The sequence below is a fragment of the Centropristis striata genome, chromosome 5 (assembly GCF_030273125.1).
Source record: "Centropristis striata isolate RG_2023a ecotype Rhode Island chromosome 5, C.striata_1.0, whole genome shotgun sequence".
NCBI lineage: Eukaryota > Metazoa > Chordata > Actinopteri > Perciformes > Serranidae > Centropristis > Centropristis striata.
Genome location: NC_081521.1, coordinates 37523586 through 37549467, shown reverse-complemented (window position 1 = coordinate 37549467; position 25882 = coordinate 37523586). Strand labels below are relative to the sequence as shown.

Here is a 25882-nt window from a genome sequence, read left to right as displayed (position 1 = left end):
CCAACATTGAACAAATAAACCTTTTAATATATACCAAACATGTTTTGCTTTAACATTAAATATGGAACCAGCAACGCTTATAAACATACAATATATAACTAAATAGTGCAGACATGCAAAATCAAATTTAAAATAAAAAACACATCAATGTCATTAATTTACAATAATAATATAATAATTTGGTATTGCCTCGCGGGCCAAATAAAATTACACTGGGGGCCAAATTTGGCCCGCGGGCCAGAGTTTGACACCCCTGCCTTAGAGCTTTGCCACTCACATGGCTTAAAACACGAACATACACTATAACAGCCTTTGTACACTGTGGCAAAAAGTTCCTGTAATAGTTGCAGGTCCCTAAATGCTATGCTACAATGGAGCCATCAGACATTGTTGGCAGGCAGTGTCAGCTGGCTGGAAAACACAAACAGTTTTGGGGCCTGGCTGGTAAATGTTACCACAACCTGCTTTACTTTTTGGCCAAAATGCATCCTGAAAATCCAAAAGGGCCAATCTACCTAGCATGGGTCTGTTTTATGAGCCTATCAAATTATCCCAGCAGGATGGTGCTCTGGTAATAGGGGAAGCATGGGAGGGCAGGGGGGACGGCCTACCTAGTGCCCAAATTCACAACAGGAACCCATTAAGGAGCACAAAGCCTACCTCATTACTTTTTGTTCCCATTAATTCAATTTTACTATTTTTTACTGATTCAAAACACAAAATCTCATTCATTGGGCTGTGTATGTGCCGTTTTCTTTTCTAGGAGTTGGTGGCCTTGTAACTCTATTCAACTAAATATAAAAAAAATGCTTAATTTCATAAGTAGCTTGATATAAATTAGTCAGATAATTAATTATGTTGGTAAACTAGGAGTATACAGGGCTGGGTATGTGATTCCTTCAAGTGAATGACCCAAATAACCCCATACCAAAAATCAAAACTGCTCCAATCAAACAATGCCTTCATTATATCCTTTTTGTACCCAGATCTAGAAGAAAATGACTATTTGTATGGCGTTGATCCCAGCCAATCACTGGAAGTGTTCTTCAGTTTAATGTGACATGTGATCGGCAGCCGACCGTTGCAGCTACAACCCCTGTGATGTGAAGTCAAGCGTGGCCTATTTGTTGGAATTGGCACTTCACCATGTAATGAATTTGGATGGGAAGGACTGCTTACATTCACATTATTTGTATTAAATAAAGTAGGAAAAAAAGGTATCAAATGAAGTAGAAGGAGGTATTGCTACTGGTACAATACCCCGCCCCTGCAGTATTGTTATAGTATTACACTGAGCTGGGTATGTTGTTTGTTATGTTATTAGTATTCGTCCTACTGCAGACTGCAGAGGTCAAAGCTGTAACCCAATTCCATTAAAACAACTTTAAATCTTCTATTTGTCTATCTTTTTATTACTCCTAAACAATCCTAAGTTTACAGGTAGCCGTAGGAATTCTACATAGCATTAAATCACCATAAAATAACCATCATTTTTACCTCTTGCTGCATCCTAACAGATGCAAGTTAATGGCCGAACAATTAAAAACCAGAAAGCCTTGAAGAAACGCATAACACGCCAAATCTTTCCACTCAATTGACAATATGTGAAGTCCTACAAAGCCAACTGACAGAATCCTATCAATTATTCAGGAGGAGAAAGGCTCGCAAAAAAAGTACTGCACCCCCGGCTATGCAGCAGTAAATCACTGTATAGCACACCATCTGCTGCTTGTCACAGCCAACGGTTGCTGTGTGCACAGGAGTGCTGAACAACATTGATCCTTAAGTCTGGGTTGATTTCCATTGTGAATCATAGATCAGAGAGTGCAGGTAAAACGATGTTGGGTCAAAATGTAGAAAGGCAAGAAACCCTAGATCTCTATGATGAATTTGTCACATTTTTAAAGCCATAAGTGAAAGAGTCATTTTACAATGTGCACACTGTGAGCAGGGTGTATTTAGATAGATAGATAGATAGATAGATAGATAGATAGATAGATAGATAGATAGATAGATAGATAGATAGATAGATAGATAGATAGATAGATAGATAGATAGATAGATAGATAGATAGATAGATAGATAGATAGATAGATAGATAGATAGATAGATAGATAGATAGATAGATAGATAGATAGATAGATAGATAGATAGATAGATAGATAGATAGATAGATAGATAGATAGATAGACTTTATTTATCCCAAGCTGGGAAATTGCAGTGTAGCAGCAGCATTACACACAGAGACAATAACAACACAATTAAATAATTAAATAAAAAAGAACAACCTAGGCATACTTCAAGCAATAAAATATAAAAATACAATAAAATACAATAAAATGTAATGTAAAAATACAAATAAAGTGTCTAAAGAAGGAGTATGTATTAAGGAGTAGAATAGAATTCCAGTGCAGAATAAATATGAATATACAGTATAAAAATGTTGGTGCTATGAAACAAATAAGGTGCAATGAACACATTTCTGTATCCATCTTGTGTGAATCACCTGAGCGAAGGATGTTACTGTAAAAAGAGCATAAAAAAACCCTCATTAAATATTGAGCCTCCACATGATGGGATGTAAGGATGATTCTCCCTCTCTTCTTTGGGTCCTTCACCCTCGTTGGTGTTTCAAAGCTCAACCTCCTCCAGAGACAAAATGTCCCGTATTCAGACTTCAATAATGCAACGCCTTCGTTCTTAGGGCTAAGGGCGAGCTCGTCTGACATCTGACTAATCGCTGACAAAGCCATGGATTCAGTTAGCAGATGTACTGACTATTTCTGGGCAAATAAACACGAGAATTCTGCCCAATGTTGAGCAGAATCAGTTAAAAACATCTGGCATCCATTTTAAAACAGCACAAGAGAATATTCTCCGGGTTCCTCTTGTTGTGACAGTTTTGACAAACTAAATGTCCTCTTGGTACATTTAGTAAAATAAGCATTTGGTATCTGTCAAAAGGACTAATGACATCGCCCAATCATCGATTAAGAACTCATTGGTTATTAGAGAATATGAATAAAATAGTCACAACAGCATTCGGGAAAATATTCCAAACTGCAGACAGGATAACAAAGTCACCGTGGGTTCTCATTATGTCGTTGATTATCAGTTATTCTGCACGTCAAGCTCAATATTTTGTCCTGTCAGTCACAAAGTCAAAGAATGACCCGTCTAATTATTGTCTGTGTTTACATTTCCTGATGTCTCTGTGTGAGACACTTTGACTGTATGTCACCCATTCCCTCTCTGCAGCCGCTCTGCTGGGAAATGTTAACTGAAGCAAAAATGCCCTAATAGGCATCTTATAAATACAAACATTATATAATAAAACATGTTTAAAAATGGGTCACAGGTGTACACAACCGTTTTTTTTTTATTTCACACTGATTTATTTACATTTCTGATTTATCTTTGCTCCCCAGTTTGTCACAAGAGATACATTTCAGTCTTAGGAGCAATTTGAAAGCACTGTCTCTTTAAAAGAGGACCATTCCTCTAAACAGCAGCATTCTACTAGAAGCTGCACCTAATTTAAATTAAAAGATTGTCTCATTTTGACTACACACATGGTGTTGGCAGGGTTTAATGTGATCCAATACTGTCATTAAATAAATAGTGACATATCTTTAAAGGATTTAAGCTTCAAACAGTTGGAGGAGAAATAATCCCAGCCAGTATGCGCTCTGTTTCATAACTGCCTGGTTTGTGGGTGGTGGTGCCTGCGTCTGAAAGGAACAACAGCAGCCATTTTAAAAAGCTCAATTAAAAGGGATTTTTTTTTTTTTTTTGGTAAAACAAACACAGAAAGTCACATTGAAATGCATTCTGAATTTCTCATTTTCTGCAGCTCAATACAATGCAGATGCTCCATAAACCAGGGGCTCAGTATTGCCTCTACTAAATGCTCCTACATTGTGTATGAAAACTCCCCACAAGGGGTAGCAGCTTAGCTGGCAGCACAAGCTGTTTAAAATGTGCCCTAACACAAAATGCACAGTCAGTTTAACTTCCAATGCAGCTTAACTTTCCAATTTGGATTCATTTCTTCATTTTATAATATGAAAACTGTGAGGCTGCATCAATGAAAAGAGCGTTTGTAAAGAGATTCTTAAACTTTTCAGCCTCATGCCGGAAACTAGATAAGGAGGAAATGTCAATTTCAATGTATGTATTTATGACTCTGTGATGGCACTATACAATTTCACTGTGCTTTCACACTGAGGGCAGCACAATCAGCGAGTCCCCATAAGTCCATTCAGTTCTCATAGAGCTAAGGCGCTGGGGGAAACCCGGTCAACGTGGTGTCGGACAACAAGCTCGCCAGCTGAGTTAGAGCCAAGCTGAGAAGCCGTCCTCTTTTCACATACAAGAGTCAGATTTCCACAGTTGCATGTTTTCCAACCTATTTCAGCTCATTTCATAAATGATAGCTCTGTCTGGAAGGCACAAAACAGGGAAGAAGTTATTTACAGCAGGTTCAAAGAGTCTCATCAAACTTTGATGTGAAAGGAGTGTGAATCAGAAAGTAGTAAATGATGCAGTAACATCCAGCTTGGGTGTATGTGGAAAGCCTTTTTTTTTTCCCTTTTAACTGATTTTAAAAAGAACTGATGAGTCTGATAATGCTAATTTGAATTCAATGCATTTATTAAACCCATAAGAACCCACGGTGACGCGGGTGTCACAAACATTTTAAATGTTCTAGTAATGTTCATGTATGTTTTCTCAAGTACATAAGTGTGTTTTTCAGTGTTCTACAGCCACAGTAGCTTGTTGAGAAGCCATCAAATGATGCAGTGTTATTTATATTCACTTATTATTGATTTATTATTATTTTGTTACTTAAAACAAATCTGAAATGGAATTTGTAGTCTAATAACACTATTAATATCACAATTTTTATATATGTTGTGGAGATGCAAAGAAAAAGGCAAATTTGTGTTTTTGTAAGTCAAGTCAAGTCAAACTTTATTCATAGAGCACATTTAAAACAATCTGCTGTACAGATATCACAGTAAGCAGAAAAGGTGTCTAGTTTATTCATTCAAAAATAAGAAATATCATAAACATAAATTCCATAAACGCCCAATGTAACATATATGTCGGATCAAAGATCTTTGACATTTAGGGCTAGTATTTTTCTTTTTTTCTAAATATCAGAAATCTGTTCTATGTGTTCTGTTGTACAATCCCCATAATTTTCCTTTAAGGATTACTGGGTCTGGGTTCTTATGGGTTAAGGGATGCTTCTGTAAAAGAACTCTTGTTTTTGGAAAGCGTATCATTAAAAAAATCAAATGACCCATGCTAGAGAGCATGGATTTCAGAGTTGTAAAATATTTCAGTCCTGTCAAATCCCAAAACAATGTCCACTGATCACTGCGCTCAGTTTCATCACTGGCTCATCTCAAGGGAAAAACTTCATATTGCAGATTCATTTCTCAAACTTATGCATGCCCAATGATCAAAGGGCATGACAAATATGAAAAATGACACTGGATGTAAGAAGAATATCAATAACTGGACCATTTTTGCACATAACTTTTTAAAGAAACTTTCAAGTAAATGTGATGAGGATAGCTGTGGAGAGTCCCATCAGTCTATCAATGCACATAACAATCAAGCATACAGAAACATAACTACCAGTGATGATATATTTATTCAACGGCTTTAGCTGCTAGTTACTTTGCAGTTTACGATTTCAGATAAAAATGCAATGCATAATTACAGATTAAACCCTTTCCCCTTCTTTCATTCCCCAATTTGAAATTTGAAAAATAGAAAACGCGTCATTATGCATACATGTACGGTTAGCGGTTGTAAAAAAGGCAGCAGTTTTGGTGAATTTAAGCTGCAAAAGCACTGACAGAAAAGGGCAAAAAAAATCTTGGTTAGGCGCTAAAAAAGACAGTTTAAACCGTGAATAAATGTACATAAATGTACATAAAGGCCGGAAGTGTGGTAGTTACGAGAGTTACGTGACTACCGTAAGTTACGTAAAAATTGTAAGTAACATAAAAAATTGTTTACTTTTGTTTTCACATGGGACCCAAACCTCATTCTCCTGGGTGAAAGTCGTCTGTTCGACCTATCCACCTCACTTCCGACATCCGCCATTTAAACTTTGCATCACCGTCATTCACTACTACTACATCAGCAAGATGGCAGCATGGGAATGTCGAAAACGTAAATATGAGTCATATTTTGCTGATAATAAATTCCCTAAACTTTGTGCTCCAAAGTCAATACTCCTGTGTTGACAGCAAAGTGCCTCCTCCACAATGACACATGGTGTAACACACTCAAAGGTGGATTGTGTCCTCCAGATCCCACCACGCACATAAACTTACCAGTAGGAGGATCGTATCCCTCACTGGCTTCCCACCCACCAATGCAACCAATTGTGTTTGTTGTAACGAGTGACTAAGCTGCAGCAGTACCCAGGTCTCCGCAGCGGTAGGTGGCTGTTTTGCCCCTGCACCACCCATGAATATCTTAAGGCAGAACAGCTTCATACATTTTCATAAGAAAGTCTGAGAGAGAGAGAGAGAGAAAACCAACTCAATATCAAGCTCACTGTCACAGCCCCATTGACGCATTTCAATGAGGGGGCACAAACCAGCCATGCCCTAGATAAACGTTACCCTGCACTGCATTGAAACACTCTCTACAGCAGCAGTCAGGTTTACATAACAGCAGACAATACACAGGGATGCACATCCAGATTTCCGTATGAAAAAAACACCAGCTAAAATGCTCCATGTTCAACCCTCAACCTATACAACATGTTTAACAAACAAGGAATTGAGACAGAATTAAGAAACAAAAATCCTTGCAAAATGTTTCTTCTCAAAAAAAAAATGAATTCCACGTTATCTAATTAATGTCATCTGAGGGGGAAAAAGATGTTGTTATTTTAGGATGCTACAGTTTATTTGCATATTGTGTAAAATTAAAATAGACAGAACACATGAGGGAATTTGTATCTGAGGATCCGTGTCAGTCTCCTTTTAATATGATGGACAGAGCACCCCACCCCCCTGATAGTGTGTGACATTTTAAATTTGAACTGATCGCAAACATTTAGTCCATCTATTCTGTTGAATCTTTTAAAATTGCATCGACAGAAAAAAATGTTTGACCCCTATAGATTGATATTTAACCTCCTGAGAACCTGCGTCCTCATATGTGGACATTACATTTTAGGTTTGCTGGACCTTTATACTTCATTCTGCTTAACTATGACATGTTGTCCTCAGCAGTACACACTCTAGAAAATACATCAAGGAGTGTAAAAATCAGATGGCAGCATCTTGGTAAAGTCAATTAACAGCTTATCCCCAGAAAAAAGTGGACCAGGTACAAAACCTGATCCGATTTTATGGTTAAAACGTGTTTATTTGTGCTTAATAATGTTTGTAGTTTGAGATTCTGTACAAATTTGACTATTTTTAGCAATAGCAACAAGCTACGACTGCTAATCAGGAAGTATTCATTTGACAACGAATAGATTTTGCTCTCGTTCTTTCAAAGAGAGGATGTAAACGTATGGAAATAAACAGATTTACACACTGGTGAATTAATTGTGTTCTACAGTGAAATAAAGCTTAGTTTTTAAATTATACTTTGTTTTTAATAATGCTTAGTTTTTTTACTTATCATGTCCTACTAATCCTAAATATTTAGGAGAAACTAACAATACTTACCAAACTAAAGCTTGGGTCTCAGGAGGTTAAAGCACAAATTAAAACAGAAATTTTGAAACAATCATATGATGTAATTAGGAATAAATTGATTGATAAAGTTGTGAAAAATTTGAGTGATAGAATAAAGCACTTTTGAGATATGATGAAAAAGTACACCTCTGGGGTCTGCAGGTAACAGCTGGGAGGATGAAGGCTAAACACTACAGAGGATTTTCTCTCTGGGTTTCAAGATGACTCAAAGCAGCACACCTTAGGAATCATTATGTAGAATTGGTGTTATAGATTAATGTAATTTACTTTGCTGGATTTCAATTATCTGGTGAGGGCAATGATGTCGTAAGTAATTTCTAAATTGCACGTTTGCTCAGTTTCTGTTTCCAAAAAGAGATCAGGTGAGACAGAAAATGTGATTGGATACACCTAAAATAGGATCAAACTTTTTTTTGGGGACTGACAATGGTTTGTTGTTTAGAATAAGTATATTTATTCAAGAAGTGCTGGTTCTCTTCTCATGAATAGCCCCATGTTCCAGCCTGGTCTTCTAAAGATCAATACAACTGAACTGCAATGTGTATTACCTTTTGAGAGTAACATATTTTCTTTACTTATTACAGAAAATATTTCTCATCAAACCCTGCAGATGTCAGTGCATGGAGGAGGTTGGGGTGGATAGATGGGTCGGTCAAACGCAGGACTCAAGTCATTACTTTACTAAACCTAACCAAGATACATAACTTTTATTTTTTAAATTTAAACCCAAACTTTTGTTAAACATAAAAAAGTGGTTTTGCTGCCTCAACCTAACCAATATGCAACCATCTGCATGTTTAAAGCAGGCGGCAATCTCCATGTCTGAGCATGGAGGCAAACCAGGAAGTGCCTTGCATTCTAGCTGCATTCTACCGAAAATTCCAGTAGGGGGTGCTAAGTTTGGCTGCAAAAAAAATCTGCCCATTCATTTAAGTGCAAAATTTGAAAAACTTCTCACTTGATTTATTACCTCAGAATTTTTTTTCAGGACAACATTATGGTCTCAATCGCTAGTAAAAATCATCTTCAAGATGAGTTCTAATAATGGACCCATTTAGAAGAAAGAAGATAAAGAATTGTATGATTAGGGGCGTGGCTAGCTTTGATTGACAGGTCACTAACAAGGCGAGCCATCATCAGGAGAGAAGCAGAGCAATGCGTACCCACGGCAACGTGTCAATAAAGTTATATATAACGTTATATAAATAGAAAAGAAGACATTTACCGATTTGGTCTCATAACTTTGACCCTTTCACTGTATTTTCACTTAATTACATTACATTACATTGACAGTTTATTTGAACGTTTTGTTCATTAAATGTCTTGTTCAGTGTTTGGTTGGACTAACAGACACTCCAAGGAGTCGCTGCTCAGTTTTCTGAGGTAAGAAAGATACATTTTGTTTTTGTTTTTTTGCTAGCCAAAACTAACATCCCAGTTAATGCTCCAATTAATGCTAACATGAATTAGCAGCGGCTTCTCTCAGTCAGGCTGAGGTGTAGAGAGGCTGTAGTCAGTGTCGTCAGATCCCTCTCATTCCTCCACAGTCCAAATATGGTCTGCTTCGCGTATTGGAAACAAGATGGCGACGCAAGATGGCGACGAGTGTAACGCTGAACTCGAGGCTTCCAACGGGCAGTCCACAAACCAATGGGTGACGTCACGGTGACTACGTCCATTATTTATATACAGTCTATGGTTTAAAGTGTAATTTTGTTTAAAATCACAGCGTTAGCTACATGATTGTCAACTGTGCCTGTAATCCGGGTGAAAATACATTTTCTCCGATAACATAATTGAGTGTGCAGGTATGTTGTATGGAAATGTAAATTTTAGCAGACAGGGTTGCATTTAGACTGTTGGCTGAAGTGTTTTAGTCCATAAACCACTGCTTATACCTGGACGATACAGAAAGAGAATCTAAGGCCATGAACAAGAAAAGGGAAGAAAAATCTTGGAGAAAGTGACAGCAGCCATTAAGGGTGAACGCTGGTTTGGCCTTTACGAGATGAAGATGGACAAATGATTCTTGAGTGACACAGAGGCTGTGTGTTGCGTGCAAATTGCATTAATCATGTCAGGGAAGCCTAAATCAGCAAAGAAGCAACATATTGACTTACTAAAACAACATGGAGGGAAAAAACTGCATCCGAAACAGCCGTGATTCACCAATGTCTCAAATTAGTGCGTAGTTCCCTCCAGCAAAGAGCACACAGAGATCACTACGGCGACATCTTGATGCTCCCTTTCCCTTTCGTTTACCTTTCTCTCCTCCTGAGCTGTCAGATATTATACAGCCACTCATGCAAGCTCTTGGCGATTAACACAGCCATGCTGCAATTCAAAAAAGGGTTTTTATTTAACCAGAAGACACTGTGGATCTCTGTATCATGAGAGTTTGTGTAATGATTCAGTAAAACTATCCAGATGAGAATGAAGATTGCAAAAAATGTATTTACGAACAGCTCTCCAGATAACAATGCTGAGAGTGGGCTGGACAAAAGGATGGGAGCCATTATTCTGATCAATGTAGTACAATGAATGCCGTGTCCTTCTTGCTAGTCCCAACTATTACCACCCCTATCATGGGAGGAAATAGATTCTGCAACCCTCCATCATTCTCTTGGAGACACCAACCAATTTGCTGTCAAGTCAATAACCCCTTGGGAGAGATCGAATCTGCAAGATTCATCCAAAAGAACACAAAACACAAAAGAAACAAAAAAAAATCAAAAACATTTAGACAAAATGCAAGAAACGTTAGATTAGTCGACATTTGTTTCTTTTTCCGTTACTGACACTTCTTCTCAGTGTTGAGTGTTGTTGCAGTGACTCAAAACAGGTTGGCTGAATACAAATGAAATCTTTTATTCTGGGCATGGCAGCAGCACAATGACCTGAGTAGAGAAAGAGTGAAGAGGAGGAATAAACACTCAGTGGAGCACCTTCAGCTTTACAAAGCACCATAAGTGACCTGCCACTCAGGCAACTTGAGTAGTTCATTGAAGTTGGGAAAAACTGTGGTAACACAATGGGGGTCAAACCTTTGACATGATTTGTTAGCACCGAGTCAGTGTTTTTCCAACAATCTCGAACTAAAACGACATATCAGCGTTTCGCGGCTCACGGTACAGCGGAGCGTCCTAAAACTAGCACAAATGTCATTATACATACACGTACGGTTTGCAGTTGTTAAAAAAAAGGCTACAAAACCACTGACCTAGGTTTAGGGCAAAAACCTCATGGTAAGAGGTTATAAAAAGACAGTTTAAAAAAGTAAATAAATGTATGTAAATGCTGAAAGTGAAGTAATTACAATGGTGACGTGAGCCACGGAAGTTACGTGAAAAACGGAAGTTACGTTTAAAAAACGAAAGTTTTCTAAAGAGTCATTTACTTTGATTTTACTTTTCATGTGTGACCCAAACCCCGTTCTCCTTGGTGAAAGTCCTCCGTTTGTTCGCCCCATCCTCCTGCCCCAAGTGTGAGATCTGCCATTTAAACACGCTGTCAATCACTAGTACTACATCAGCATGATGGCGGCGGAGGAAAGTTAAAAACGTAAATATGAGTCGTATTTTGCTGCCCGTACAAACGCCTTATATTGTTGAGACCAGTCTCTGTTTTTCTATTCAGTAATCAGAGAGAACTATTGATAACAAGATCCATTTGTAACACAGAGATGATGCATCCTAACCTCTAGGCAGTCCATGGCCTAGAGGTTAGGAATCGGTCTTGTAACTGGAGAATCGCTAGTTCCTGGTACTGACAGGTCTAGGGCTGAAGTGCCCTTGAGCAAGGCACCTAACCCCCCTGCACAGCTCCCCAGGCGCAGTAATGTGCTGCCCACTGCTCTTTGCATGGTGTGTTCAAAAAAAGGATGGGTTAAATGCAGAGGTTGAATTTCCCCATTGTGGGATTAATAAAGTCATCTTCTCTTCTCTCTTAAACACTGAAGCATGCTATACCACATGTTAAAAGCATATTTAAATGTATTCATGCCTGCCAGCACAACATAATTCATCACTTCATGAGTAAAGCATGTTTTTTTCCCTTTCACTTTGATTCTTTTATTCTGTGTTATCTCTCATTCCTACCACAGGTAACACTGCTGTTAGAACTTGCAGGGATTTTTTCATTCTGTATGCTGTGTCCTTCGCCTGCACACTGGCCTCAAAAAATTCAAAGAGAAAAGAAGCAGCCTTCATGCTGAGCACCTACTCACACAGCTGAAGTATTCTCCTTCCTCCTCTCTTTCCCTCCCCCTATATTCCCTCACTGGCTTATATCGCACAGTGTTTCTCTAATGAAAAACATAAATCATTGTATACCTCTGATTTATAAAATAAACAAAAAAGACACAGATCACAGAAGCTTGCAGGTTGCAAGCAAAAATTATAAAAATGTCTTTCAACTGCAGCCTCCACTTTAGACTAATTTCAAGATATTTCACAGTGTGACACACACTCAGAACCATTTCAAAGCCTGAGTTTATTTTAAAGTGGAAAAAAATATTTTTTTAAGGTTTCTGTTGATGTTTGCACCGCTCCAAGCGGTTCTGAATGTCAGATGGGCAGTTTCTCACTTGGCAACGCTAAGAAATGGCAACTCAGCTCTCCCACTGCAAAACCCCGTGGGACTGGAGAGAGAAAAAGAGAACAGAAAATGTCTCCTCATCTCTAAGATTTCAGGGGACAGAAAAAAATATATTTAATGAGGCTCTGTGTTTTTTCTCTAAGCAGAAAAAAAGAATTCAGATTCTGCTGCCAGATGCCTTTTGGGATAGACTCGGAAGAAGAAAAATAGAGAGGAAAATACAAACAAGACCCTTGAACTACATTTTAAACACAGTGAGACCCTGAAGGTGTGTCTCTGTTAGCAGGCTATCATAAAGTCCACCGTCATTATTTAGACAGATTATATCACTGCTCCTAAACAAGCTTGATATTACAGCCACAGGATCCACCTTGCACCGTTCTGGGGCTTCTATCTTCAAGGTTCAATTGTGTCAGCAACTACTTGCACCTGATAATGGCTAGGATGTAATTTAAGTGTGATTTTGTGGCTGTTGGGGGACTGGAATGAAACTGCCGTCATTACCAGCTTCTTCTCTGGGTATAGAGAAGCTTGGAGCCGACACAGGGTGCATTTCAAATGCCTCTGTGCAATCCCTCAGCCCTTTTGACAAGGCTGGATCCCCACAGTAGGTTTTGGCAGACACTTCTGAACAAAAAGGGGTGCTGCTTTGAGTTAGGAATATAAAGGAAATAAAACACATTCAACACATCATATGGATAAGAGTGAAAACACTTTGTGTCACAAGCATGTAAAAGCTTTACTGTAAAGCAGCAAGGACATGAAGGCCGGGCATGTTGCTGCAGAATAGATGTCAAGAACTCTGAGCAGCTACAGTGATGATGAGGTTACGTGACAGGGGTGGCAGGGGTGCAGGCACTGCAGCGTGATATAGATGTGATCACCGGCCAGGCAATATCGCCCTGGAGACAGAGGAGCCAAACAGGTTCCTGAGCTTTGACAGCACCAAAGATCAGCACACTCATACATACTGAAGCCTGGATGAATTTTATACATGCCTCAATAAACATTTATTCACATGCGGGAGTGATCCCTGCAGACCCTGGCTGCGTTTTTGTCAAACACATGCGCATGCATGTGCATATTTAGAAATTTAGACACAAAGCTTTAATGTGTGAGCTGAATAAGATGTTTCTAATGCAGGGATACTGGACTTTCTGAACAGTGTTGACACCAGTATTACCAGACATCGATATATTAGTCAATATTCATGTAAGGGGTTTCACAAATCTCCAAATCCACAAATCGATTACACTTCCGATTTTAAGGTCACCATTCAATTCATTGTTTTTATTTAAACATTTTACTTTTGAGCACTGATGGCTATGTCATTTTCAGACTTTTAATTTATAAAGATCAACAGATTATTGGTTTTATGCCCTGACAACTGTCATTCACATTTTCAAATTCTTGAAAAAAATGGGCCACATGGCATCGAGTGTGACATAACTGCTAATTGTAAGCCAAGTTGAGTCTTTGGTCAACCCCATATTTGGTAACTTCAGAGCTTCCAAATAGGCTCCATGCCTTGCCGTGAGGTCATAGAACTACATGGATCTCTCCCGGGTAATCTGACCAATCATTATAACAATAATAATGATAATAGTAATAATAATAATAATAATAATAATAATAATAATAATAATAATAATAATAACTCAATATACCTTAATTTGCTTCTACAAAAAAAATGGAACATTTTGAAAAAAGTCACAAAAATAAAAGTCTTGTAACATCCTCCAATAACACTTGGTTGGGATGGAATTTCCAAGCAAGTCAATGATTGAAGGGCTATGGCAGGTCAAGTCACAAGTCAGCATAACATAAAAAGTAATTATTTAATTGATAATGGCCATTTAATGCAACATTAAATAACGTACCAATATATTAATGTACGAAAAACATTAAAACTTAACTTAAAGATTGGGTATCAACATTTCCATCGTTTGGAGACACATAACATGATGTTATAATAAAAAAAAAAACAGTGATGTGAAGCAAATCAAGTCGAACTCACAGTGACTCAAGTCCACATTTCTGAAGGCCGAATGTGGTAAAAATTTCAAGAGACGGTCTTTGCTTGCTGTGCAAAGTTTGCAGATTCATGTTTCAAAATTCAACTAATATACTTGTTTAGTGTAATATGTCTATTATGTTGGTTATTTTTATTTGTCTGCTGGTTTATAGTTTTACATATTAATAGGGTGACTGTTACACTGTCACCAGCTGTTTTTTAACACAGTGATTGTAAATTCTTGCCCCCTCTGCTGAATGACACTATAGGGTTGACATTGTTGGGAGCTGATGTAAATTACCAAAGTATCTTTTTCCCTGCATTAATTTATGAAAAAAAAAAAAAGTTTCAATGTCAGTGCATATTGGGAACATCACGCCATTATCAAAACATCACCTATTTATCCCCAGTATAGTCTAATATCGGCTGATAATATCTGCCAACTGATTTTTCGGTCTGGCTCTACTGTGTTTAAAAATAAAACTGAGGAGAGTATAATGGATATTGTCTCAGAACACAAAGAGCCTAAAAACAGCAAGTCTCCAGTAAGAATGTGTGTCCTTATAAGTAGTGAGCACAACTCACCATGTAGACAACACTGAACAACAACCTAGAATCTGTAAAGATGACTAAATATAACACCATCCTGCAGAATAAAGCCTCCTCCTCCCTCATGGTCCAATTCAGACAGACCAGATGAGAGTTACACCAGATGTGTCATATAGGAAGCTGTTTTGCTACAAATTGGATGATTAACAGAGCCGTGCAGCCAGCATCGAGACATTTGGCTGTGGTACGCAGCTCAGTGGAGAGTGATTGGCTTTGAGGGCCGAGGGAGCAGATGGGACGGGGACACAGAGCTGGACCTAGAGACAGAGTGTGCCTCCCTTGGTTTTCTATCAAAATATCACTTCTATACTCATCTGTGCTTAAGAATGCTTCAGCGCACACACACTAAACAGAGGGAGTTCTGTTTATGGCAGTATTGCAGCGGCTTGTTCTTCATGGCAAGTTGTCTCCGCCTTTAGCTCCACCCCCTGAACATTAATTATGCAGCTCAATGCAGCACTCCGAATCCCCGCTGCAGCTCACCCACACTACAATACTCTGCTGCTTTCTCCCACTCTCTCTGTCTCTGTCACACACATACACATACACAAACCACTGAGTGTTTCTCTCTTTTCCTTTTAGGACTACATTTTCAAGTATCCATAGTAAAAGACAGCATTTTCCTCCATGTATCACCTTGTGAATGGAGTGCTGTTGCAAGGACTAAAGACAAAGCTGTAATAATTATGTATTTCTTCTTTCAATAGATTTAGCAAGTTTGCATGTTCTCACACACAAAAATGACACATGTGGAACATAGGTAGAAATGCATTTCTAAACCTACTGCTTTAAATCAGATGCACCAAATGTCCTATGCAAAATATGTTACATATGTCTTCCAGCAATGCTATAAACACAAAAAGTCAAAACATCTGATACATAAGATGTGAATGAACACATTTACAATAATTACAAGTCTGATTACTATCTTTGGTTGCAGCGTGACTCACTACCAGCACATATTTCTGCCTTATCATTTTCAAAGCCTGGTGCTGATTTCTGTGCAAATCAGAGGCAAACACAGTCTGATGTGCCGAGGCAAACACACTTAACAGCTCAAACACCTGCCTGGCAAGGTGTAATTGACTCAACTACTCCCGAACACGGCGAGAGACACAATCAGACCTTGTCACAGGAAGCAGGGAGAGAGTCCACGCTACGCAATGTGAATCAGCCACATCAGCAAAGCAGAGGGAGGACATAGAAAGGGGGAAGCTCTCACGCTTTAGCCGTCCACCCCCCAGGCAGGCAGTGGGACGGAAACGTAGCAACTGTTTATGGAAGCAGAAACAAGCTTCTCCTTCGTTTCCTAGAGCTTTCACATGATTAAGATTCATTTCACATCTGCATGCTTGTGTGCTCGCGTGTATGTGTTTGTGTGAGAATATAGCTTGGCTCGACCAAAAGCTGTATAATTAATCCAACTTGAGTGTGAGGCGACCCAGTGTGTGTGAGTCATTCATGCATAGTACTGTGCACTGCCTGACTTTTATGTGAATTAATAGTGTTTTTCTTTAAGGTGAGAAGCCACGTCAGTCTTAGCAGTTATTCATGGGATCATTATTTGTTATTTGAAACACAAGGCATCATCAACAAAATGTCAAACCACAGGCATATAAACGCCAGCTATTTAAGGGTACATGCTGTTTGTCTCCCTATTGTTGCCATTTCAATAAGCTCAATAAAGTGACTGTCTGTGTTTGCAAAGACGCTACCTCTGGAACAAAAGCAAACAGGGAGGCAGATGTTCCTAATGAGGAAAACATGGTCAGGGAAGGCGGGATCATTCAGCTGGTATCGGGTGAAGTGAATGTGTTATACGCTTACATAATCCAGGGGGATCGTGAATCGACTACTCCCTCTCTCTACATGACAATGCTCTGGCAGGTCGGCTGTCATGAATACCGTGTTTGCATCACTGCTAATCTGTGCATTTTCACATGTCCAGAATGCACATCGGTGGGTCAAAAAGCTCTTTGTGAGGTTGCTGTTCATCAGCAGGCAGCCTTCTGCGCCGTGCAGCTCTGCTGCTGCAGGGGTCTTTTCAGTGCATGGAACCGGATGGTGAGCAGAGAACACAGCGGGGGCTGGGCACTGCAATGTACTGCAGTGCTCGTAGCTCTGCTATGCACACCCACTCTCTTCCATTCTTGCTCTGCCTCTGACAACATCTCCCGCTCCATCTCTCGCCCTCTCTCGTCCATACTTGTATCATTTGTCTTCCATTCCCCTCTTCACTTTTTTTCCCCCGTTGCTTTTGTCCCTTTTTAAGCCCATTTTCTCTGTGTGTCAAACACATCTCTTATATTCCTTATTTAAACTACCCTGCACTTTGTCACTCACATGCACATTGACATGCACACTTAGAGACACATTTAAACAAATACATTCAGGAAAAAACACCCTGCAACCTTTCTCTGGAGATTATGATAAAATGCCCTTTCTCTGGTTATGGAGAAGGCACACATACACACTGTACATACACACCTTCCAACAATTCACTTTATTTATCACAGTGTCATTGTCGTATCGCCAAGAGGGTCAGCTCACCTTAAATATCTGCAACCTTTTACCCAGTCAACCAAAACAGCACCATTTTAACACTATTTCTGCTTGTTTGGTGAGTTTTCATAGTACCTATTCTCTTCCTGATACACAGAGTTTGGGGATTGTTGCTAACTGTAGTATGTCACAGTAACAGCCGTGGTTGCTTCGCTATGTTGGCTACACCATCATTTACATGGTCACACTAAACGCCCATAACCCACAGCCTGGGACAGAGGGTGTCATACACGCAGGATGAGCAATGACGAGCCCAACAGCTGCTCATTTCCTCCAAAAACCTCCACAAATCCTAGAAAGAGTTACAGAGCATCATTTCTATACATTCATAAGAATAGTCAAACGATAAACATTGAAAGGCAACTTGAGCAATCATTACCCAGCATTTACTGAAATAAAATCTTGCCCATGGTCAGAAATATTTATGTTGTAATGCTGAAAAGTCAAATTGAAGTAGCTGCTAAAACAATGACTTAGACATAAGTTCGGGTAAATGACAGGATACACGTCAGTGTGCTTAAACTATCCTTTCTATTTAATCCGAAGTGGTTAAATCTCCTCCATCTCTGACACTCACGTCTAACTTAAAGAGGGTTACTGGCAAATTCTTGGGAACAGTAGGGGGTCTCATTTCCGTTTGTCATTAAAGAGCGTAGGTTTATAATCATTGCTATCTGAATGAGTTTCTCAGTGTGCTGGCTGCATCCAGCAGAGACACTTTCCTTTCCGCTCTCAACCATGAAACAAATCTCCTGTGACAGCAGGTATCCAAGCTATATGGGCTGCAGACATTACATGTTTCACATTTCTTTCCAATGACTTAACATAACAACAATATCTTTTACCTCTTTGGTTCTTTTTGATAGATTGCTGGGACACGTACTGACTTACTGGCCACTATCAGCAGGCAAAATGTATAATATCTTTTCTTGATTTTGTGTTATCACCATAGATCTTTGTAATGAGCATACATGTGTCAAACCGGAATTATTTTGCTGCTGCATTCAATTTCATACCACAGTTGGATGTATCACTCTGAGCTTTGCAGTAAAAATCAAATCAACAAAATCACAGCCTTGACACTCCCACCTGGACCATATAGTGTTAACACAAGGACAGGAAGGACAAGGGTTTCTAAGAAGAATACTGCTTGGATTTGAGTTTTCATCACCTCAAAAACATATTTCTCTTTAAGACAGACCTTGCTCTAGAAAAGAAGAGGTGCATGAATAATGAAAAGTGTTTTCAACTGAAACTGAAAGAACAGATGTGCACAGCCAACTGCTTTCTCAAATACGGAAATGTTAGAAATGTTGATAGCCAGACAATTTATGCGCTGATCTTAACAGGTAGAATTAGAAGACTTTGCTTTGCCTTACAGTGTCAGTGAATCTGCTGTACAATACACTGGTATGCTTTAAACAAATTGAGGGAAGCACTTATAAAGGTCTTGGCTCTGAGCTCTGTCCATGGTGCTGAAATGACTTACATTTCCTTTCCAGCCCTGTCCTTATCCCTGCATATAACACATCGGTGCTGAATAATTTAAACATCATTTAACCAGAAACAAGGATCAGTGAGCCTGGTCCAGTTCATTATGCGCTTATATCAACTATCTGAGGGTGAAGGGTATTAGCCTAAGTAATATGAGAAAAGCAGTACATACTGTACTCTTCATCCTGTCTAATGACGCTTCCAGCATGCCCACACAAAATACACTAAGTCCGTCCATTATTTCCTCCCATGCTGCAGCAGGCCAGTGCTCACAGACATTTTCTACAGAGAAAACACACACTGCCCACTGCTGGACAGTATCGTATCTTCATTCACAAATGAAGGTCAGACTTCCAAAAAAAAGACGGTGGGATGCAAAAAATAAACTGACTGTTCTTAACAAAAGCTGATAATTAATCATTACTGAGAAGATAAAAAAAACATGTGTTAGTATGAATTACACATTTTGCTGGAAACAAACTTTACTTTCATTTACTTGAGCTTATATTACAAAAATGACATCTTCAGTGTAGAAATACTTCAGCAAAGGTACACGGATGCACTATTTCTTCCACTTCTTTGTCACACTGTAGTCAGTAAGCCTTGTTCACCCAATCAGAGAGCCTACTTTTGCTGCAGGCTCAGACTAAAGGAAGTCCCAGAACACCGGATAAACAAAACAAAAACTCATCACCAGGCTCAACCGCTATGAGAGCCAATTCAATCTGTTATCTAAACAACCTCAATGATACCCGGCATACACAACGAGAGCAAGCACGACAAAACTAAAATGTGCTGCAGCAGCCTCTGTGGCACTCTGAGCTTATCAATGGACTGAATTTATAGTATAAGGCACACAACTTTACTCTTATCCCATCCAGGGATAGCAAATACATAAAAACACTCATTTTTAGAAATATTGTAGCTGGTTTGGATCATTCTGCCTTACACTGGCTGGATGCTGAGGCAGCTCCGCTCAGGGATGTAATGGGATACTGCAGCACTAGAGAACCGTGTGCACAGAAACTTGCCTAGAAGCATCAGGGAGTCCCGCACTAACCTTCCCCCTCCCTCCCTCTCTCTTCCTCTGCCTCCCCCTCTGCTTTTCTCTCAAGTCTTTAAAATGTTTTTTAAAAATTAAGTATTATGTATGTATTCAAATTACATATGAAAGGCTGAAAGAGGGCAGATAAGCCGGATCATACACTGACAAAGAGCACAAAAACAACTTCAGAAGTGTAAAAAAAACAACCCCAAAAAACCCCCAGCATGCCTGTGGTAGGAGGAGAATGTAGCTGCTTACCTTTTGTGCAGGTTGCTCTCCTCTGGACACCAAGCTCTTCCCCTTCTCCACAGGCACCGAGACACTTTGAGATAGAGAGAGAAATAATCAATCTTCTCTTACTTTCTCTTATTTCCAGTTTCAGAATGAACAAGTCTAACACAGCCCTCTAGACACACCTTTACTCTGTCCTCCTGTAAACTCTGCCACATATACACACACAGACACCCATTCAAATGCACCCCAAGACTGGAGTACACAAATTGATAAAGATCTGCTCAGGGGAGGGATAAAAACTACATACACTCACACACTGCAGGTTTTTTTTCTTTCTCTTGCCCACTCGCTCTGCTGCTTTTTTCCTGCTGTCTTTGCCTGCACTGCCTCCTGATTGGCTAAGCTGCTCTTCAATAACATAAGCTCTCTTCTTTAATTGGAAGTTGGCCAGTTGTGTGGTGCACCAGAAACCCTCCCGCCCAGCTCATCTCTCTTTTTTTTTCCTTTTTTCCCCCTCCTAAGTGCCTGTGGTGAAGAATGCTGAGCTCTGCAATTTCATACGCATCGAGCAAAGAAAAAAAGGAATGGAGGACAGTGAGGGGAGGGGGTGGGGGGAGTATGTGGGAGAGAAAAGGAGTGAGAGTGGGAATGGGGGAGAGCATCGGCGGGGAATCAGTGGACCGCAGTGGGACAAGAAGAAGAAGCTGCACAGGAACAAAGAGGAGAGGGGCTGTTAGATTTGGATGCACAGTCCACCAGCCGCAGCATGTCGAGGTGAGACAGCAGGTCAGATGAAGGGAGATTTCCCTGCACTCACTGCAGCGTGGCTAGGTGGCTCTGCTGCAGTGTGGAGTCTAATTGCCAGGCAAGAAGGGGGATGGGAAGGGAGGAGGGAGGAGGAGGTGGAGGAGAGGGGGTTGGTTGCAGTGATGCCGAAGTACAGTCTTCCAGCCAACCATAGATATATGGGGAAATGGGCAGGCAGCCGCAGTGTACGGCGAGTAATGCCTTTTCCTCATGAATTATTGAAAGTGCCCCAAAGGAGAGGGAGGGTCACAGACGGCAAACTACTGAGCATGTTCAGGCAGTCTCACTGCTACTAAGGTTTATGATAATTACTCACACCTGAAGTACATGTCATCAAATTATTAAATGGAGCCCCCTTCACTTAGATTATTTAATCCAACTAATGTAATAGACTGCTTTGAACGGAGATTGCTTCCTACTTCAGTTTGTGTTAAAAAGGCTTTTCAACCCTGGAAAATGGATGTGTGGGATTGACTTTGTGGTGTCAGGTTCCCTGTCACCTTCTCTTTCACTCACATCTGGTATCTCCGATGTGTCCCAGCTGCATTGAAGAACAATACCCAGCCAGATCAATAATGGATCACACAATACTTCAACCATCTGCAGAGACTACAATGGGCACTCTAAAAGTTATATGATGCCCACAAACAAATGCAAATGCACTGTTTGCTCAGTTAACAATGTAATTGCCTGGTGGATGGATGTGCAAATAAAGAGATGCCGGATATTTTAGGCTCAAATGTCCTGGTGTAAAATACCACATGACCATTAAAAACAGGTGGACAAATCCCAGTTTCATCTTGATTTAGTGTGTTTGGAAAGTAGCCTTATCCTGCCAAAAAGCTGCAAACTATTCAAAGTGACTATTGATAAATATAATAGATGATAAGTAGAAATGTATGAGAGTTTGGATGATAATGATGTGCAAAAAACAAAATTTATTTTCAAGAAATGCATATGGGATCAATACAGAAAAGTGCATAAACTTATAATCACAATAAACAAACTTTTATCAATCATCTGCGCATGTTTTCCTTCATCACTGTGGTCTCTGCTTTCTCAGGGAGGCTGTAGACTGTGATGGAGATGTTTGTGTGTTGGAAGACCTGTTCCAGTATCTCTGCCACTCTGTTCCACTGCAGTTTATCCAGGCCGCAACCAATACTGTGAGGAAGAGATGGCAAACGCTAATTTAGTCACATTTAAAATGCATTGAACGAGCAAATGATTAGTTCTCTCTTGAACCTGGCTTGATTAAGTATCACTAAATTACTGGAAATACAAACCGAGGCATTGACACTCTTGTTACTCTGTGCTCTACACAGTGTGTCCTCATGTCCTCCAGGCTTCTTGTCAGGGTGTCATAGGTTGGTTTTTGGGTGGCTTTTTTCTTTGTGATCTGCAATATAATAACAGAAAATACACAATATTACCTATAATATTGATGTTAAAATGCTAATTTTGCATACAAAATAATTCTAATTTACCAGATAGTAGACATAACGTCTGTCTCTTTTTAGTACAGCACACTCTCCTGTCAGTTTTTCTGTTTGGAGATAAAAAGCAGATAGCCACATCAGAATAAGACACAATGCAAACTCCAAGCACACTGTTTTTAAAACCCCCATAAACTGCTAAGTGCTGGTGAACAAGTCATTACAAATTCATGCTGTGCTGCAAAAAGAAATAGAAAAATCCAACCCAAAGATGTATAGTGGTTAGGGTTAGGGTTAGGGATAATTTAGATGTTTTGAAGTGGCATTGTATGAGGTGCTTAATTAACGTTTATTTCCTACAACATGACCTTTGGCACGACCCCAGCCCAGTTTGAGAAGCATGCAAGAGTACTGAAATGGAAACCTGTGGACGGCGACAGCAGCATGACGTATTTTAATACAAATTTTAAAAAAGCATAAAATAAAAAAAGTTTATGCTAGATTTAGAATATTTTTACAGCTTTACTTTGCCGCCAGACACTCATGATTATGTTTATGTTTTAAGAACTTCTATGCTCTCGTCAGATAATATACATATTTTTGTGTGACTGACAAACCAATCGAGGCAGTGGTAAATCAGAAACTCCCATGTTCTGCCAGGTAAAATTATTGTTTTTGTCAAATTGTCTTCAATTTTGCCTGGCAGAACAAAAAAGGGCTGTCTGACGGCCAGGTAAAGCAGTGAAAATATTTTCAATACAGTGTATACTTAGACTGATATATATATATATATATATATATATATACACACACACACATATAGTTTTTTAATTTTTTTTCAACTTCAACTACTGTAGGTGACACCGACGATCAATACGTACCTCGTACAAAACTTACTTCACATAATACTTAAATTCAATAAAGCTGAACTATCCCTTTAAGTTTCCACAGAGACTACATGGGATGGATACAAGGATGCATATTGATTAAATGTGTCCAAGACGATGCATAAAATAATATTTTCATGTGATGGGAGGTTGAATACATAAAAGCCTCCAAATTCTGTGTCAACTGATATGGAAAATGTACACCTGCTATTGTCTGCTAAAGTAAGTATAACTTTGATTTTTATTGGACTTCTGCTAAATATAAAAACAGGTGTCTCTGTGCTGAACAAAATGATTGCCTGGGAATCAATACCCCCCCTAAAATAAGACATGTTCACTCCTGATGAATTTTTAATAAAAGGGCTGACTCACTCTGTTCCTTTAACTCCTCTACCCCTTTGAACTCCTTCTTGAACATCACTGCTATTCCTGCCCCCATGCGGCAGTCCTCACTGATGCAGTGAGCCAAAGCGTCGTCCTTAGGGCAGGAGAACAGGCTCCCAGTGACATAATTCAGTCTCCAGTAGCTGTCTTCTACAGGCTGGCCAGGAGGGGGCAGCAGTGCACCGTGTAAAGAAGTGACAGAACAAGAAATAAACAAGAGAAACGGAAACATTTTTATCTCACGTTGAACCAAGACAAAAAAAATGTTTTTTACCTCACGTTAAACCAAGACAGAATTTTTTTAAGCTTTACCTTAATTTTCCTAGTGACTGGTTTCTCGAGTTTCGACGACATTGACAGCCGTGACTGGAGCGCCTGTGCCGTGAGTTTGCTCTGCTTGTTCTGTTTTGAACACAGAATAAAACAACTGCGAGAACACTTGTTAGCTCTCTTATAACGCGACAATAAAGTGCGTCGCGCGCAGCTTACAAACAGTTGACTGTAGGAGGCCGTTTTAATGCTAAATAAATATAGTTTCAGGATGCTGGTGTGTTGCTCAGCTTTCATGCAGGACAGGAAGCAGCCAAGTCTCGGTCTGTCTTCTCGCGAGAAACTACAAAGACAAATACCGGTGTCGTGCCAAAAAGTGATTGCCTGCCAGAATCTGATTTCTGGCCGCGGGAGCGCGCACGGCAGCCCGTTGAGCGGTCAGATCTTTACATTATGAAGTTCATGAATGAGATCAAGTCATATTTAGGCAGAAATAACCTTTGAGTAACTGTATCTGGCCTTCAATCAATTTTTGGCAGGTGAAAATGCCTATTTTGTGTTGTAATGGTCCTTTAAAGGGATTCCAAGCTGTCCTGTGAGCTCTAGTGTTTACATTATGAAGCTCATGAATGAGATCAAGTCATATTTAGGCAGAAATAACCTCTCAGTAACTATACTATGCCTTCAATCAGTTTTTGCGAGGTGAAAACTGAAATAGACGTGTCTATCACGTAGTTGCCATGTCTGATTTCACTACAAACTATACACTTCTTTTGGCCACAGTTGTAATAATTACGCAACGAAAAACGTTAAACTTTCGAAGCCACATGCCTTTGCTATAATTACATTATAATACAGTTGTGTGTATCTGCATATTAAGACCGTTTAATCCAGAGAAAAGCAGACGTGTTTACGCTACCGCTCAACGGGCTGCCGTGCGCGCTCCCGCGGCCAGAAATCAGATTCTGGCAGGCAATCACTTTTTGGCACGACACCGGCACTTTGTAAAGGGGCAGCATCGATTGAAAGTGAAAGATAATATTCTTTCCAGACAGCATATTAACACCAAAATACATCATTTTAAAATGTCAACATTGACAATAATAGGAAACTACCAACAAAAAATTTTTCAGCTGAAAATCATAAAATTGTCTTTGCTAATCTTAAATATTTATTATTATGTAATTGAAATGTTGTAGTTGAATTGAATATTATAATTTACTGATTTGAATACATCATATTTCTAGAAAACAAAACATACCATGTGAAATTGTATTTATTCCATTTTATTAGATTCAGATTCATGGATAGAGCTATGATGGGAATAACTTTAGGTATTGGGCTGGGTGATACAGCCAAAATCCCAATGCAGGTATTTATTTTATGACAAATAAAACACCAATCACAGTCTGTGTGGGGGCTATGGTGGTGGCAGGGCTTTAATTATGCCTGTAAATCACTTTTTTGCTAATTTTATGAGACAAAACCAAAAAACAGTAAGCACCTTAGTCTGCAGCATCTATAAAATACAGACATAAACAGACATACAAGACTATAGCTGGCAAAAAACAGGTCAAGACTACTGTGTTGAACCTAAACCAAACTGAATGAATAGTTGCAAGCAAAGTATAGCATAGTTATTTCTTGATCTTACACAACAGCATACATAGCAATGCCAAGATGACGTTGGTGTTGTCTTTTATATACTGTACATAGAAACTGCAATAGATACAAAATTACAAATGAGTGGTCACACATGAAGGATGTGTGTATCTGACAGATTAACAGTCCATGCTCCAGCC

General features: G+C 39.3%; 2 protein-coding genes across 3 annotated transcripts in view; both read right to left on the bottom strand.

Moving 5' to 3' along the window:
• Window positions 1–20605, bottom strand: part of LOC131971303 (synaptotagmin-2-like) — a 73353-nt gene extending 52748 nt beyond the window's left edge. Inside the window, exons 1-2 of one of the 2 annotated variants that reach the window (XM_059332676.1) lie at window positions 20479–20605; window positions 20321–20384 (exon numbers count right to left, since the gene is read on the bottom strand). The gene's annotated coding sequence lies outside the window, so the exon portion shown is untranslated. The remainder of the gene's footprint in view (window positions 1–20320; window positions 20385–20478) is intronic. The other variant, XM_059332678.1, reaches the window with a different exon arrangement.
• A 1416-nt stretch (window positions 20606–22021) lies between these two features.
• oard1 (O-acyl-ADP-ribose deacylase 1) lies at window positions 22022–24419 on the bottom strand. Its single transcript, XM_059333259.1, has 5 exons — window positions 24123–24419; window positions 23799–23967; window positions 22591–22649; window positions 22390–22502; window positions 22022–22267 (listed from the first exon to the last, which is right to left on the bottom strand). The coding sequence occupies exons 1-5, from the start codon at window positions 24375–24377 to the stop codon at window positions 22120–22122; spliced, it is 744 nt and encodes a 247-aa protein (XP_059189242.1). The 5' UTR covers window positions 24378–24419; the 3' UTR covers window positions 22022–22119.
• Between the last annotated feature and the right edge of the window lie 1463 nt (window positions 24420–25882).